The 17,275-nt window shown below is 36.4% G+C and overlaps 1 protein-coding gene across 5 annotated transcripts in view; it reads right to left on the bottom strand.

Moving 5' to 3' along the window:
* Positions 1-17,275, bottom strand: part of Tbc1d32 (TBC1 domain family member 32) — a 241,396-nt gene that overhangs the window by 121,544 nt on the left and 102,577 nt on the right. For all 5 annotated transcript variants that reach the window (XM_045159402.1, XM_004651239.2, XM_045159398.1 and 2 more), the window contains 2 exons: positions 12,586-12,702; positions 5,333-5,421 (listed from right to left, as the gene is read on the bottom strand). In XM_045159402.1, the coding sequence (XP_045015337.1) occupies positions 5,333-5,421; positions 12,586-12,702 (206 nt within the window). The remainder of the gene's footprint in view (positions 1-5,332; positions 5,422-12,585; positions 12,703-17,275) is intronic.

Genomic DNA, 17,275 nt, shown 5'->3' with positions numbered 1-17,275 from the left:
CATCTGGAGCTTGTTTGCAGCGGCCAGAGGCTCTGGTATGCCCATTTCCTCCTTACCTCCCCCCCATCTTCCTCTTTCTCTCAAATAAATAAATAAATAAATAAATAAATGTTTTAAAAAGACATAGATCTTTACTTACTTCTTTGCTTTTGCTCAAATAGAAAAAATAAAAACAGCTGGCCAAGGTGGCACATGTCTTTACTCCCAGTACTTGGGCAGCAGGGGTAGGAGGATCACTACACGTTCGAGGCCACCCAAAGACTACAAAGTGAATTCCAGATCAGCCTGGGCTAGAGTGAGACCCTTCCTCAGAAAATAAATAAATAAATAAATAAAAATAAAAGATAAAAACAAAGTGGGGTATGACTTTGGTTCCTGGATTTGGGAGGCAGAAGTAGGAGAATTTTATTGAGCTTGAGGCCAGCCTGGAGCTAAGTAGTGAATTCTAAGTCAGCCTGGATTCTAGTGAGGCCATACCTTAAAAGGAGAGAGAGAGAGAGAATTTAAAAAAAAAAGTATTTTATCTTTTAAGCTCTAAGCTATGTCTTACTAAATTTGATCTCAAATGCAAGGAAACTACTCACAATCTAAATTTGTTAAAGAATTTTTATGATTATATTGTCAAGAGAAAATTATGGCAAAAATAATAGCAAACAATTTAGGAAGTTGTTTCTCATCTTTTATTCACGGGCAGTGTTTTCTGAAAGATCTTAGGTAAATATTTATTAAAATAAAACATAAACAACAAAATAGCCTTTATACAAACATAAGAGGAAAAGCTGAGGCCCTTGTATTCTGAGGTTCCAGTTTAACCCATACTCAAATATTACCTGTATCTACTTCATCTAGAACTCTGGGCATGGCTCCTGATACCAGCTTTTATTGGGGAGATGGGTAGTTAGAGACAGACAAGATCCTAATTTTATATCTAAATCAAATTATCTTGTTTATATTAGAAAACTGAAATAAAACTACTCCTGAGTAAATGGCCAAGGTTTAACCATAAGAAACTGGAACTACCATCTTGGGGGTACTTCCAGGACTAATTCAAAAACTATTGCCAAAAATTTAGGGCAAAGAATTATTTATAACAAACAAATCCTATCCTGATTATAAATAATTCTTTGCCCTAAATATTTGGCAACAGTTTTTGAATTTATAATCAGGATGGGATTTGTTTGATAAACACTAAGACCTTTCTTGGGTGCTGCTAACAAATAATATATTAGCCAGGCATGGTGTCACACATCTTTAATCCCAGCTCTTGGGAGGTAGGGTCTAAACCTGACCAACAATGTTAGGACTATATTGAAATCCTAGGAGAGAAACCCCTCCCAAGAAGGACCCAGGTTGTTGGTGGAAAAAGAGATCTAGAGAAAAGATAAGAAATCAGATCATACCTTTATCTCTAGCAAAGTGGAGGCCTTCCTCCTGCCTTTTTACTTTCAGAGGCCCAGTCACCCTAACTGCCTACTCTCTCTCTCAAGTCTCTCCTCCTTAAGCTGTGTCTGTCACAGAAACAAAGGGAAAACTGACATGCCCACCTTCACTCAATCTCTGTCCCTCCCTCCTTCCTCTACCTTTATTCCCTCTTTGTCCTACTTCTATTTTACTTTCCTCCCTCTTTCCTCTTCTCTTGTCTCCCATGCAATTTCATCTTTATACTCCTCTTCCCCACCCCATTCAGTACTGCAAATAAAATTTACCTTCCTAATGTAAAATATTTACTTGAACTATTTGAATAAAGCATGTGAAACTAGGAACTGATTATTTCACTTGTTTTGAATAAGTTTTGAATACAATGAGTTTTCTATAAGGTTATAAAAATGTCAAATTTAATATCACTAAAAGAATAACTATTTTTTATTATTATAAACACTGTATGCTATTTTTAAAAAATCATCATATCACTACTGTGAGGAGGCAAGCACTGATCTAGGGTAACAGGAGTGATTCTGTGTAGTTAAGCCTTAGCTATCAGTATTCTCCACTTGAAGAAATTCTAAACACATTCTTAGTTTATCTCTTTTCTGCAGTCACAGGCCTCTTCTCTTTTTCTTGTCACTCTCTCACAGTAGTAATCCAGTGCACTCCGGTAAGAAATATACTTCATTTCTACTAATAATTAGATCTTTTCATGCATGCATCATCACAAATTCTATAAATGCACTTTTAAAAACTTCAGTCATATATAGTATGTGTGTATGTATATACATAGACATGTATATGTATTATGTATAACCACACATGTTCCCATATATTTTACTTAATCAGATTTCATTCCTTTAATTTGAAGGTGCTCCTTCTGTTGGCACACACAAACACAAAGTTGGACAAAACTTAATTCTCTTCCTGCCTGAAAACCAAAACCAAAAAGAAGACGTGAATTCCACAAGCATTAGTCATGTACTCCATGACTCCAAGTCTGCAGCTTCAGGTTACCAGTCCACCAGAACAACTTCTGAAGGACAGAGAGAGGGAGAAGAGTCACTCTGTCATTCTGCGTGAGCATCAGTGTGAGCAGAGGCTGGGAGGCATCGATTCACCTTGTGCTGTACTCTACATTCATATCCAAGTCTTACAAATACTCTGACATCCTCTATAGCTGGAGCTCAGTTTATCCTTTTATAAGTAAGCACAGTATGGTTTGGGACATACTGAGACTGAAGAATTTGCACAGTATGCAGATCCAAATGTTCTAAAATATTTAAACATATACACTCAAAGAAATTTTAAATCTGGATATACAGAAACAGAGTTAGTAAAGAACTGATCACTGGTCAGATGTGATGGCACACACCTATAAATGGCGCACACACCTATAAAAGGCAAGAGAAGGCTAGTATGAGGCTATATAGCAAAACCCCATTATCAGACAATAAAAACAGAACTGTTCTTTGAAGTCAATGTATCAAACAAGAAGAGGACTAAAGGCATCACTTTAGAGACAAATTCCTGGGCAGGGGAGACAGCTCAGTTGATAAAGCATATGTCATGCCAGTGTGAAAGGATTTGAGATCAGATCCCAGTACTCCCACAAAGTCTGCCCTGGGCATGCATGACACACACCTGTAATCCCTGCACTAAGGAGGCGGAGAGAGGGAATCCCTGGAGCAAGCTAGCCCAACCAGTGAGGTCAGAGTTCAAGAGAGAACCTATCTAAATAAGGTGCACAGCAAAACAAGGAATACACTTGGCATTGACCTCTAGCCTCAACAAACATACATGCAAACATGTATACACACAGACACACATACCACATACAAACACCTACGCAAAAAAAGAAGTTCCAACTGAAAAGATAGATAGAGGAAGATAGAAGAGGAAGTACTAGCAAATGACTGACAAAAAGTTTCCTGAAGAATCAATTCTCAGAAGCCACAAAAACAGATGAATAAAACACAGGACTTGACAAATTAAAAGTTTTCTGAATGTACAGTCAAGTGAAAGAGGAAATTTTTAACAGTTTGGTAGATGTAACATTTCCCAGAGTAAAATGATTCACACAAAAAGGTAGATAGAACTGTATAAAATTGGAACATGTACCTACATTTTGACACAGTAAGACCAGTTCTGAGAATTCATCATAAAACAATAATTATGGACATCTAAATATGTTTCTAAAGATATTTTACATGTCATAATTGTATAAGATAATTTTAAGAATGGGATCCATTTATATAATGAAATGTAATAATTGTGGATTCATTAATTAGTAATAGATGGCTTTTTATTTTCTGTGAATTAAGAATAAAAATAAATACTAAATATATATATAACTGTATAGGAATAGGGATGCTTGATTTCAAAATGTGGACAGATTTTTATAAAGGTTCTATTATAATTTCTGATATTACAACATTAATCAAGTTTAAACCTAGTTAGCAACTGGGTTACTGAGAATATGTACATAGGTGGATTGCTATAAAGGAATATTAACACTCAATTATGCTTATTGTTAAAAGTAACCAAACTCTTCCTAATCTGAACTTATTTCTAATAGAAATATCAATATTAGCTCTTTCTCCAAATTCTATAAAACAAATCTTTCATAAAATTATTCATTATGCTATGTATAAAATTTACTGTTGGTGGATAACTATAAAATAATATGGAACAGAAAACCTTCAATTTATATGTTCTTCTAAGTATAGATACCCTAGGTTTCTTTTTCTCTAAATCCTCAAAACTGCCCAGCCACAGATTATAACAACATAATATAGACTAAGATGGATGGGGACAGGGAAATTGGGAGGCTAATGAAAGTATTAATGGCCTCATCTTTCCCAGAAGACAATCAATTCTAACAGTGAAACACAATGCTAACACTTCTGGAAGGTTTTACATAATCTTCTTCTTCTTCCTTTTTTTTTTTTTTTTCCTAAAACTTACAGAAGTCTTGCAGAAAATGCCCACTGAAGTGAAACAAAAAGTTAGTAAAAAAACAACAATTCCCTTAGCCTCACTATGGTTTCCTTTCCTTTTATATAAAATTCAGTTAGAATTTAAAGTGGCAACCATAACATGATTCCATTTTTATAACTCAGTTTATTTCTATGTATCTATTCTGGCCTGTACATATAGAGAAAAATACCTAGGATAATTTTCTTCAATGTTACTAATAACTGAGAATTAAGAGAAGGGCTAGAGAAATGGCTCAGTGGTTAAAAGTGCTCATAAACCTAACATCCTGGATTCAACTCCTCAGTACCCTTGTAAAGCCACTTCATGGTTACTGGAAAAGCAAAAAGGTACACATAAAAATCCAAAACATACACAGACACAAATTTAATATACACTGCTCGACTATGATCTGCAGTATCTCCATAGACCTCAGGGATGAACATACAGGAGACTGTAGTGAGGGAAAAAGAAAAAAGAAAAGTAAATTTTCTAACCAATATCCCAGTGCTCATGTAAAGCCAGATGTACAAAGTGGTACATGCATCAGAAGTATGTTTATAGCAGCAGAAGGCACTGGTGCATCCAGATTCATTTTCTCTCTCTCTTTCTCTCTCTGTCTCCTTTTCTCTGTCTCTCTCTCTCTGAAGTAAATAAATAAAAAATATTAAAAAAATATTTTAAAGCCTGGCAAGGTGGTGCATGCCTTTAATCCCACTCTTGACATAAGAGGATCACTGTGGCTTTAAGGCCAGCCTTAGATTACATAATGAATGCCAGGTCACCCTGGGCTAAGGCATGACCCTACCACAAAACATAAATTAATTAACTAGTTAAATAAATTAATTAATTAGTTAAAAATATGCGTAGGACAGAACAAATGTTTGATTTTTTGCAACATGTACTATATACTTAAAATTAAGTACCTTACCTTAGACCAAAGATGTGTGATTGTTCATAATTGAATAAAGAGCAAATCTTAGCTTCTGAGTTCAAAATGATAAGCCTATCAATGATATCCTGAAAAACAAAGAGAGACTGAAGATGTACTTACCAGAAACTTTTCACATAAATCAAACAATGAATACTCATTAAATGTGTTTCTCAAATTTGGATTTACAATGAAATCAGCTGGAAGCAGGGGAGAGACACAGAAGTTCTGGATTTACTGGCCTAGGTGGCACCTGGGCATTATGATTTGGAAATGCCCCTAAACTGAATCTAATGTTCAAAGTGAAGAGCTGTTAATTTATATCCCAGCTTGTGACTTATACAACTTTTATCATTAAATAAAACTAATAAAACTGTCAAAATATAAACCACTGTGAAAAACAAATATGAAATTGACAAATGTCAAGCAAAAACAGTGACTGTGAATATTTTTATGTGGTAACTGCTTGACATTGTGTTAATAAAATTCCTTTACCTTGTGTAAATCAATAGTTTGCAACTCTGGCTGAACATCAGAATAACCTAGGAAGCTAGACAGATGATTGAGAGAAAGAGAGGAAGATTGAGGATTGATGACAGAGAGAGAGGCATACGATGGATGGATGGACACATACCTAGGATCTCCTCTGAGGTAGTTTGAATATATGTCCCCAGATAGACTCAAATGTTTTATTTAAGCTTACAACTTGGAATTCCAGCCACCTGGCTGGAAGAGGTGTCACTGTAGGCAGATCCTAGGGTCCAGCCCTAAGGTGTTTCTTAAGGTGTTACTGGGGTGGATCTGAAATCCAGCCTAAGGTATGCAGAGTAAGCTCTGCCTGTACCAGTTTTTTGTTGTTGTTCTGTTTTGTTTGATATTGGATTTGCTTGCTTGCTCTTGCTTGTGGTGCTAGTTGTGGTTCTTCTCTCTGCATGGATTTGGTAAAAGGGGTCAGCTTCTTCTGCCATTATGGAACTTCCCCTGGATCTCTAAGCTTCAAATAAGTCCTTTCCTCCTATAAACTGGGTTGGTTTGGAGGTTCATCCCAGTAGTGTAGAGCTGACTATGACATCTTCAGACCAATTCAGGAATTATACTTAGAAGTGGGATTTAATAACTAATATTATTATTAATTAAATGTTAAATGTTCTTCAAGATTTTCAGGAATGTGAACATGCATCCAAACCACAGGCAAGAGTAGACACAGATGAGCTAAGTGCCACCCGCTGTCCAAACACAGACAGTATTAGTCTGCCACATGATTTTAAATAAGCTCTGAAGACAAAAGATTGCTAATAACTACTGAAAATTTTATTGGTAGGCAGACTGAGACAGAGAGCTTTCTCTATTGTCATACAAAATTATGTGAGAATTTTTTTTAAATTTTTTATTTATTTGAGAGCGACAGACACAGAGAGAAAGACAGATAGAGGGAGAGAGAGAGAATGGGCGCACCAGGGCTTCCAGCCTCTGCAAACGAACTCCAGACACGTGCACCCCCTTGTGCATCTGGCTAACGAGGGACCTGGGGAACCGAGCCTCGAACCGGGGTCCTTAGGCTTCACAGGCAAGCGCTTAACCGCTAAGCCATCTCTCCAGCCCTATGTGAGAATTTTTAATAAATATTTTCAACATTAGTAATTAAACCAGAAGGAATATTGTCAAAAAAAAAAAAAAAAAACAAGCTCTGAAAGCTTTCCTAAAAGCCCTGATTTTTGCTGGGTGCCATGGCTCATGCCTATAATCCTAGAACTCAGGAGAATGAAGCTGGAGGATTTTCATGAGTTTGAAGACAGCCTAAGCTACAGAGTGAGTTCTGGGCTACAATATGAGACTTGTATATCAAAACAAGAACAAAAAACATAAACATGAACATCGTGCATTTGTGTATGTTTGAGTATAGACCTAAGAATTTTATTTGGAGAGAAACACTTGTTTCTCATTGCTCATTTTCTTCACCAACAATTTTGCTACCCTCCAATGAATTTAAATGCAAGACATTTCTATGATGAATAGGGAAAAACAAAAAGAAGAGGGCTATGGACATTGCTCAGTGGGTAGGTAAAGACACTTGTTTGCAAAGCTTCTTGGCCTGGGTTTATTTCCTTGTATCCAAGCAAAACCAAACACAAAACTTGACACATGCATCTGGCATTTGTTTGCAGTAGCAAGAGGCTCCGACAGACAGACAGACAGACACACACACACACACACACACACACACACACACACACACACACACACGCAAAAACGAGGGGAAGTTTTTTGTAGGGAGCAAAGTCAAATAAAATAAGAGGCAGGGAATGAGTTGGCTGGAACTGGAAGAGAGCCAGTCCCCAGACAGTTAGACCATCTAATGCTGGAAGTGACTACATGAACTACGGGAGGAGAGGGGGGAGGAGGGAGGAGAGAATTTGCCAACATCTGTCCAATTAACAAGAGGCTAAGCTACTCCGAAGCAAGCAACCTGATGTGATGCTCACACAAGTGTAATAGTGGCACACATCCATTGTGGGTAACCAACTGCTCATGGACTGGCTATAAGATCTGCTCAGTGGAAAGAAAACCATATCTGCAACTGGGAAACAAGTCAGAATCATATCTAGATAATGTGTTTGCTTTCTAAGAAGAAGCTCTCACTAATCTTGAACTACAAAAGGGTCTACACCCATTGAATTATCTATAAACTAATAACAGTTATCCTAGTTAAACTGTGCTGACTTCACTCTCGATTGGAGAATCTGCTTCTCTTTTTTAGAAGTGGGATCTGAGGAGAGAAACTAGCCATCACACCTCATCAGGGCCCCAGCTGAAACCACAGAGGAATTGGGGAAATCAGCTAGAATGCTGCTTTCTCAGTGAATTGTCACAAGGGTGAAGGAGATAGACAGGATACTCAATACCAACCAAATCAGAGATACAAAGGCTGCTAAGAACCTATCACTGAAGTAGACTTAAAACACACCCTACGTGGCTCAGGGGCTGGAAAGATTGTTAGAGCCACAAGTTGGGACATTATGCACATAGACCTCTTTGCCATAATTGACAGTAAGGACAAAATTCAAAATCATATTTCAAAAATACTAATAAAAACAGTAAAAAATATTTTGGACAAATTAACCTAGTAAAAATTGTTATTCAATATGTAAGAATGCATTTGCCATTCTAAAAACATTTTGGACAAATTTAGAATACTTTCTTTGCCTATGAGTTTTAAAAAGCAAATGTTAATGGGCTAACAATGAAGAATGAAAAACATCAAGTTTTAAAGACCTGTCTTGTGTGCTTGGCTGGGCAGTTTTATTCCAAGAATGAGTTACAAACTGGGCTATGCAACTCATATTCTGTTCTATTCCCCATACCTACCTCTCTCTTCATTAGTAGATTTTTCATTTAGATTAAGGAAATGTGCTATCTGAATGCAAAGCTGAACCTATCTGACAATTGATAACACCTTGCAGATCTAGAGTTCCAGTTCTGAATCTAAGTACTGTATACTGTATGAATAACAATGATGAAAGTAGAAACTATTACCAACAAGCTAATGGAAGAGGAGATTGCAGCAATCTATCAATGATAATGCTTTTACAGAGAACAAATGTCACAGTAAGTAATTTCTTCTTCAAAGAGGATTGCATTGATGAATCACCACTTAGGGAAGAAGTTAGGTCCCCAGGAGCCTGCTTACGGGGCTTTGGTTTCTAAGTTCCATGGTGTTATTAGTCCTTAGACAGGCTTCCTACACCAATCTGCACCTTCCCAGCAGCAAGCCAGAGAAAGGCCTGAAGTGACTAATAGTCTTCAGAAACTCGATCTCTTTTCAAAACTGTATTTCTTTTCTCCAGTTGGAGTATGAGCTCAATAGCCTAGTAGCCCAGACTAAAACCAAGGCTGGTAAAACAATGGGGAGTGTGTAAAACAGTATGTAAAGAGACCCACATCAGAATGGGCACTCAATTGGGCTGTCACAGCAGCTATCCACACACTGACTCCTTTTAGGAACAGCAGGAGCCACTACTCTCTAACAAGGCCCCCATTCCTGCATCAGGCCTATTAATAAAACTAGGCCAGTCAAGGTCATGCCTTGGCCTTTTCAGTCAGAAGAAGTAAAGGGAAAGGGCTCTTTATGTTGCCTGAGTAAAAAGTTCATCTGCATACTAGTTCCCAGAACCTCAGAATACCACCCCATGTGGCAAAAGTATGTTTACAGAGGTAACTAACACTAAAAGTTTTAATTATCCTGGATTACCCAGATAGGCCCTAAATCTAAAGCAACTGTCCCCATAAGAGAAAAAGAGGGAGATTTAAATCAGACAGAGGCAGAACTGGAGTCAAGCAGCAATAATACCTAGAAAAATGCTTAAAAATACTAAGAATGCCTAGAAAAAAATAATAATAAGCTGAAGAAGCAAGAAAGGATTCTGATCTGGAAAGCTGGGAAGGACTTCGGCCCTGGTGATAGTTTTGATGGCATCTACCTATGATCTGCAAAAGTTTACTCTCACCTTATGTTTGTGTCTGACACACAAACACACACAGCATTGATTTGCTCTCTTAATAAATCTTAATACATTGTTTTTATGCCTTTTTTTAATTAGTTTTCTATTCAGCACATATAGGCAGTTTGGTCCCATTATTAGGCTCATCCGTGACCTACCCCCTCCCCACTGGCCCCTCCTTGTTGAGGTATATGGGTCATGCATTGTGGAGTTAGCCCACAGTTATTGGTACAATAAATGTCTCTGCATATCATGACCCAACATGTGGCTCTGACATTCTTTCCGCCCCCTCTTCTGCAAAATTTCCCTGAGCCATGTTGGGTTCATTTTTGGTCTGCTTCAGTGATGAGGTGTTGAGGGCCTCTGAGGCTTTGGCTCTCTGAATTGGTAGGAGTTGATTTTTCTCTGTGTTGGTCTCCTTCCCCCTTGTATTGGTATCCGGTTCATCAGGAAAACAGCACCCTTGCTTGTTTCGCCAATTTTCCTTAGTAAAAGCACTACATTGTACAATAGAGATTTAGGATATATTCAACCTATATAACCAAAATGTTATACGACATGACTAATACTTGTCTCTTGTCTGCTTTTGTTCTGCCCCAACACTAACAACTAATATTATACCCTCTGATTCTATGCTATCTATTCTATGATATTTATTCTATGATATTCTATCATATCCACTTTAGATTCATCACATAAGTGGAATCACAGTATTGGTACTTGTGCATCTGGGTTACTACACTTAGCATAATGTCCTCTTTTAGCACAAAATAAACAAGTCTAACCACACAACTAGGATTGGGGAGATGGCATCAGGACCTGAGTTCAAAGGCCCAGGTCTCAGGTAAAAGCTGGGTTGACCATACAAGCCTGTGGCCCTGTCATGGGGAGGTGGAGAAAGAAGGACACCTGGAATTTGCTGGAGCTAGCAAACCCTGCAATCTCTAGGTTGAATGAGATCCTGTCTCAAAATAAGGTGGACAGTCATTGGATTATGGCCTCTGATCACAAAACCACACATGTTTATAGATATCCACATACACACACAACATATACATGTGTGCATGAACACAACACACATATACGCAAAAAGTATTTCACACAGTTATGGAACAGAATGAGAAAGCTACCCACAAAGTATGTAAGTACTGACAGATACAACTGAGCATAATAAATCATAAACTTCCAAGTGCAATAATTAAAAAAAAAACTGTACAAGCTGGGCATGGTGGCACACGCCTTTAATCTCAGCACTCAGGAGGCAGAGGTAGGAGGATCAGAGTGGGATCGAGGCCACCCTAAGACAACATACTGAATTCCAGGTCAGCCTGGGCCAGAGTGAGACCTTACCTTAAAAACAAACAAACAAAAACTATATATACATTTCATTTCGCATTGGTTACGAAAAGTTTCCCATACTAGAACTACTTTTAAATTTCAGATATTTAGACAAAACAAAAGTTGAAAGTATTTGAAAGGACAAAATCATACTGAAAAGCAGTCATACCCAGGCCAAAAGCTAAGTCAGTAATGATTTGCAAGGGTGAATCAGCATCACAAGTAACTCTTTACTAACCTAAGTATGTACTCACACACACACACTCTCACATGTGTTCTGAAGGGTTGTTGGACTCTTTAGGAAAGACTTGAACTTTGTTTAACTCAGAAAGCTCTGTGGAACTGAAACAATTGAGACATTCTGTCCCACAGAAAACCACTGAGGCAGCACCTCTGACTCACTGTGAAAAGATCCCACAAACCAGACACTTCTGCTACTCAGTTTCTTGTCTACCTAGCACCAGACTGCACCTGATTCCTGCCATTTCCTCAGATAATGCTCTAGTAAGCTGAGCCCTTTCCCTTGCTAAGTTCTTCAGCCTCCATCTCACAGGAAGGCTGCAGCCCCTCACTATGCTTCAATAAACAGTCTCTGTACTTAGTAGCAGAGGCCAGTAAGTTAAAAAGAAGACATAAAGGGAAGAGAAAGGAAGAGAGGAGGGTACTTAATAGGTTGATATTGTATATATTTAAGTACAATGATTGTGATGGGGAGGTAATATGATGGAGAATGGAATTTCAAAGGAGAAAGTGTGGGGGGGAGGGAGGGGGTTAACATGGGATATTTTTTTATAATCATGGAAAATGCTAATAAAAAATAAAATAAAATAAAATAAAATAAATAAACAGTCTCTATCTACTGAGATCAAGTCTGGTGTGCTTTTCTCCTTCACTTCCCTTACACTGTCTAATTCATCAACTTACCCAAAAGTAAAGGACAAAAAAAAAAAAAAAAAAAAAAAGCCCTTAAGAATTAAACCAGCCTTATCACATAGGTGATTTTTAATATAATTTGTTTCAAATTAAATATGCTTATATTGCCCTCATGGGCATAATACATACTGCATTAAAATATAGGCCAAAATTGTACTGACTCTTCAGTTAGGATGATGGATCAGCATTGGTATAAACAAATGACATAAAATGTATACATATACTTGTATGCATATACTTCCATTTATGCCAATTCACTTTCCAGGTCAGATGGTTAGTTGTGCATTTTGATAGGTGTTAGGACTGTTGTATGGCCTGGATTCATATGGGAATTCAAACTCTGATAATCCACAGATGAGTGATTAGTTCCACTTTGACATGCTATAGACTGTGTTTTGTTGTCATCATATATAAAAAACATTTTTGCTAGAATCTCAAACAGTAGCCATTTAGAGAAGGGTAAACTGAGAGTAAGTGACTTACAATGATACATGCCGGAACTTCCCGAAGGGAATACTCTGCTTTATCGGGCAGCTCTTGATGGCCCACCAGCTCATACAGGGCAGGAAAGGACAACAGGTTCACCAGTGCTAGAAAAGACTGGGGATGGGGGAGGTCATTTAAATGGCTCATTGTGTTTTCAACATCATCTACAGGAAGACTCATTCATGGAAAATATGCTAGCTCTATGTCTATGAGGTATAGTTTTATTAAATAAACCTAATTAATCAACATCAAATGTAAAATATCTACATTTATAAGAGGTATAAAATCACTAACATAAAAGTCAATTGTCTATGAACTGAGAAAGCAAAGAAAACTGATAAAGAATATATGAGTTAGAAAACATTTCAAAATGTGATATTTCTTGAATTGTTTGGTTCTGATTTAAAAAAAAAAGTCCATGTTTATAATTCTTTGTAGTATTGTATTTGATATGTAAGATAAGACAAGAGAATACATAAATACCTAAGGATTCTCAGGCAAAGTAATAATAATAAACTATATGTGTTCTTGCCCTGAGGCCATAAGATTATCTTTTAATATATGCATGGAAAAACCCAAATAACCTAGGCACTAGAGTTTATTTTCAAAAGATAGAGGTTTTTTTTTTTTTTTTTTTTTTAATCACAACTAGTTCCTTATGTTGGTGTAATCTTACCACGTCTGTCTCTCCATGAAATTTTTAAGCAACTCATTCTAACTTCATCTACTTAAATGAACTAAGATAATATTTTTTCCCCCTCAGGCAAATTTCATTCTTGGCTACATCACCTCAAAAGTATTTTCATGGGTACCTATCACCAAATATCAAGTAATTCCAAATTTCTAAACATGACTTTCAAGGACCTTGATCAATTAAATCCATTCTTCTCTCCCACCTTGAAGTTTCCCTTTCCTACTATAGCCTAAATGAAGTCACCAGTAAATCAAATAGCCCATGGTCTTCTTCCAATGACCATCACCTATATGAATCTTTTTCCTTCTACTGTCATATTCTTCCTGTCCACTCTCTCATTAATTATAAAGTTTGTCACATACTTTGTCTAAAGATTTTCCACTTGACTCCATCTACTTCCACAAGTTCTACATTCTGACAACTTATACTTTCATTCTGTATGTTAATTATATTTATTTTTAGAATAGTGTTTTGCTTCATAATTTAATTTTTAAAATATACTAGATTCAAAATTTTTGAATCATACAAACTGAGAATTTTCACTTGAATGAGAAAATCAAACTGAAAAATATAAAAGATAAATTTAACTAAATTTCTCATTTAAGCAATAAGAAAACTAGGAGTGTGAATAATAACATACTGGTCAAAGAACAAATCTCTTTTCTTATTTTCAGGTGAAGGCCACATCATCATGAGTCACACCATAGCCTTCAGATGCTATCTAACAATGTCCTGTTAAGTTCTTTCTTGCAAACCTTAAAAGTAGAGTCCATCTGATATCTCCTCCTTTGACTAAACACAGTGATATTTAACAGACCACGGTGGCCTTGTAGTAAAAATACAGAATACACAATGGTTGGTGAAAATTTCATTTCTGAGTAAAAGTATGAACTTACATTAAGTGTTTCAATAATGCAATGTAAAGCTAAGAAATAAATTTTCACCAAGTCTATGAAGAACATAATCCAATTAATTTGAAAGCTAGCAACTACCTTGATAATAATAAAGTTGTCAAAAATAACAAATGAATACATATAATGATTTAGATGGCATTTACATGTATATTACCCTGTTTAATAAAAAAAAAAAGGCTAGTCTAAAACACTATTACTTTAGTTGCATCCATTAAAAAGATAGAAGAAAACAACAGGTTATCAATTAAAGCATGTTAGAGAAATCTGTCTATAACTACATATGGAGTGAATAATAAGATAATGAGAAGACTTATATCCACCTAGAACAACTATAAAAATGAATTTACTAATCACATCACCAGGGGTTAACTAGAAATATGACTAATAGATTCAATATATCTTCTCAAAATTCAATTCAGTGTTTGTGTATTTATACCAAGTAAGAAACACAAATTAGAAATGCAAAATACAATCATTTTTGCTAATATTAATTCTACCAATCCTTAGATAGAATCATAATTCTTTTAGTTTCCCTTTAATAGGGGCCGATTAAAATTCAGATAGATGGTCATTTTGAAAAAATATAAGGAGAGATGATCTTTATAAATCACATAATACTCTGTTGAGGGTTTCTTATTATATATACAGAGCAGTTACACTGGCATTTACGGACTATTTCTCCTCTTAAAAAATAAAACAATGAGCTGGGTGTGGTGGCACATACCTTTAATCCCAGCACTCAGGAGGCAGAGGTAGGAGGATTGCTGTGAGTTCAAGGTCACCCTGAGAATGCACAGTGAGTTCCAGATCAGCCTGGGATAGTGTGAAAACCTACTTTGACAAACAAAAAGCAAATGAACAACAATAACAAAAAAGATGTTTTTGACTTATAGTTGTGGCAATTTCTGATATGCTACTCTAAACAAACTAAGTAGAGCTATAAATGAAAGTGATTCAATGATGGTCCTTGAACTAAAATAATTGGACAGAAATTTAAAGAGACTTGAGAAGCTTTCAACAGATTATCAGTAGAATGAAAACAAATCAATTTCTCACACATTGAATATTTTAATGCATTTAGCAGATTGTAAAACTGATATATTAAGCACTCAAGGAACTAAGTTATGTACTATATAATCATCAGTCCCAACAAAAGTACATGACATTTGTTACTGATCTCCAATATTAGTTTACAGTTTAGAATAGCACTAACATGAATCTACTCATTAGTGTTTTGAAAATGTAAAGCTTTATGAAATGAAACTAATGGAGCACAAAGTGTTTGATATATTTTAAGACAAAAGCGTAAAAGCTCTTCAAGCAACAAATTTTTCTTATGAAATAAAAATCTTTCAGGGCTGGAGAGATTGCTTAGTGGTTAAGCACTTGCCTGTGAAGACAAAGGATCCTGGTTCAAGGCTTAATTCACCAGTACCCACGTAAGCCAGATACACAAGTGTATGTGTGTATGTGTGTGTGTGGTGCAGAGGACAAACTTGGGCATTATCTACCTCTTTTGAGATAGGGTTTTCTAACTGGCTTGGAGACTACCAATTAGCTAGCCAGTGAGCTTGAAAGATCTTCCAGTCTATACCTCCCCAGTACTAGGATTGTAGTACCATGACACCATACATTTTACATGAGTACTGGAAATCAAACTCAGGTCTTCATAATTCACAAAGCAAGACATTTTCCCACTGAAATATCTCCCCAGCAGGTAAGTATAATTTTTAGTTGTCAATTGTATCATAGTAGTTAAACTTCTGATATTAAGTGAATCCTAATACTCATCTGTAATTGTTTTAACATTTATGTGTAAATAAGGATGTGTTTATATGGATGGTCATAGGTAATAGCCACTGCAAATGCTAAACACATGGGTTCTGGGGAATCAAATCTGGTCTGGCAGGATGTACAGAAAGAGCTTTTAATTACTGAACCATCTCCCAATCACTACACTTAATCTTTTTTTAATTTTTTTTTTAAGGTAGGATTTCGCTCTAGCCCATGCTAACCTGGAATTCACTATGTAGTCTCAGAGTGATCCTCCTACCCCTACCTCTGCCTCTAACTCTGCTTCCTGAGTGCTAAGATTAAAGATGTGCATCACCATGCCCAGCTCACATAATCTTTTACTATCTGTAAAATCTTTGGTAATACTTCTCCTTTCATTATAGATATAGGTAATCCTGAATCTGTTCTTGTTCAAAATAGTGAGAGTATATCAGTTTTAGTAATTTCAAAGGATAAACTTTCAACCTTGTTACATTTCTGTAGTATCCCTGTGTTCTGTGTCATTGGTTTCAAGTGTAGTTTTTATTGTTGCCTTTTACATTTTCTTTGCTTTAGGCAGTTTGCATTTCTATTCTAGTCTGTGTGTAGAAAAATTTTCTCTTACTCTGTAAGCTGTCTCTTCATTTTGCTATTTCGTTTGCTGTATAGCTTTTAAATTTGTAATTATTTCTGAGCTCCTAGAGTCTTTCAAAATGTCCTTACCTATACAGATACTTTGAGATATTTTGTCAATGTTTTCCTATGGAAATTTCAAGGTTCAGGTCTTACATTAAGGTCATCAACCCATTGTTGAGTGAATTTCTGTTCAGGATGAGAGTTATAGATCTAATCTCATTCTTCTACATGTGTGACTATACAATTTTTCTAACACCATTTATAAAAAAGACTATCTTTACTCCATTGTACCTTTTTGTCAAAAAGGAGGTATTTAGGGCTGGAGAGATGGCTTAGTGGTTAAGCGCTTGCCTGTGTAGCCTAAGGACCCCAGTTTGAGGCTCGATTCCCCAGGACCCGCAAGGGGGTACACGCATCTAGAATTTGTTTGCAGTGGCTGGAGGCCCTGGCGCACCCATTCTCTCCCTCTCTTTCTCTCTCTCTCTTTCTCTCTCTCTATCTGCCTCGTTCTCTCTCTGTCACTTTCAATAAATAAGTAAATAAAAATAAACAATTTTTTTTAAAGGAGGTATTTATTTCTGTGTATTTACTTCTGCCTAATCTCTTCTACCCAGTTGGTCTATGTGGCTGTTTCTGTATCATTACAGTGCTATGTTTGTGATTCTGCCTC

This window comes from Jaculus jaculus, chromosome 9, assembly GCF_020740685.1.
Source record: "Jaculus jaculus isolate mJacJac1 chromosome 9, mJacJac1.mat.Y.cur, whole genome shotgun sequence".
Classification (NCBI taxonomy): domain Eukaryota; kingdom Metazoa; phylum Chordata; class Mammalia; order Rodentia; family Dipodidae; genus Jaculus; species Jaculus jaculus.
This window is presented reverse-complemented; position numbering and strand designations above follow the sequence as displayed.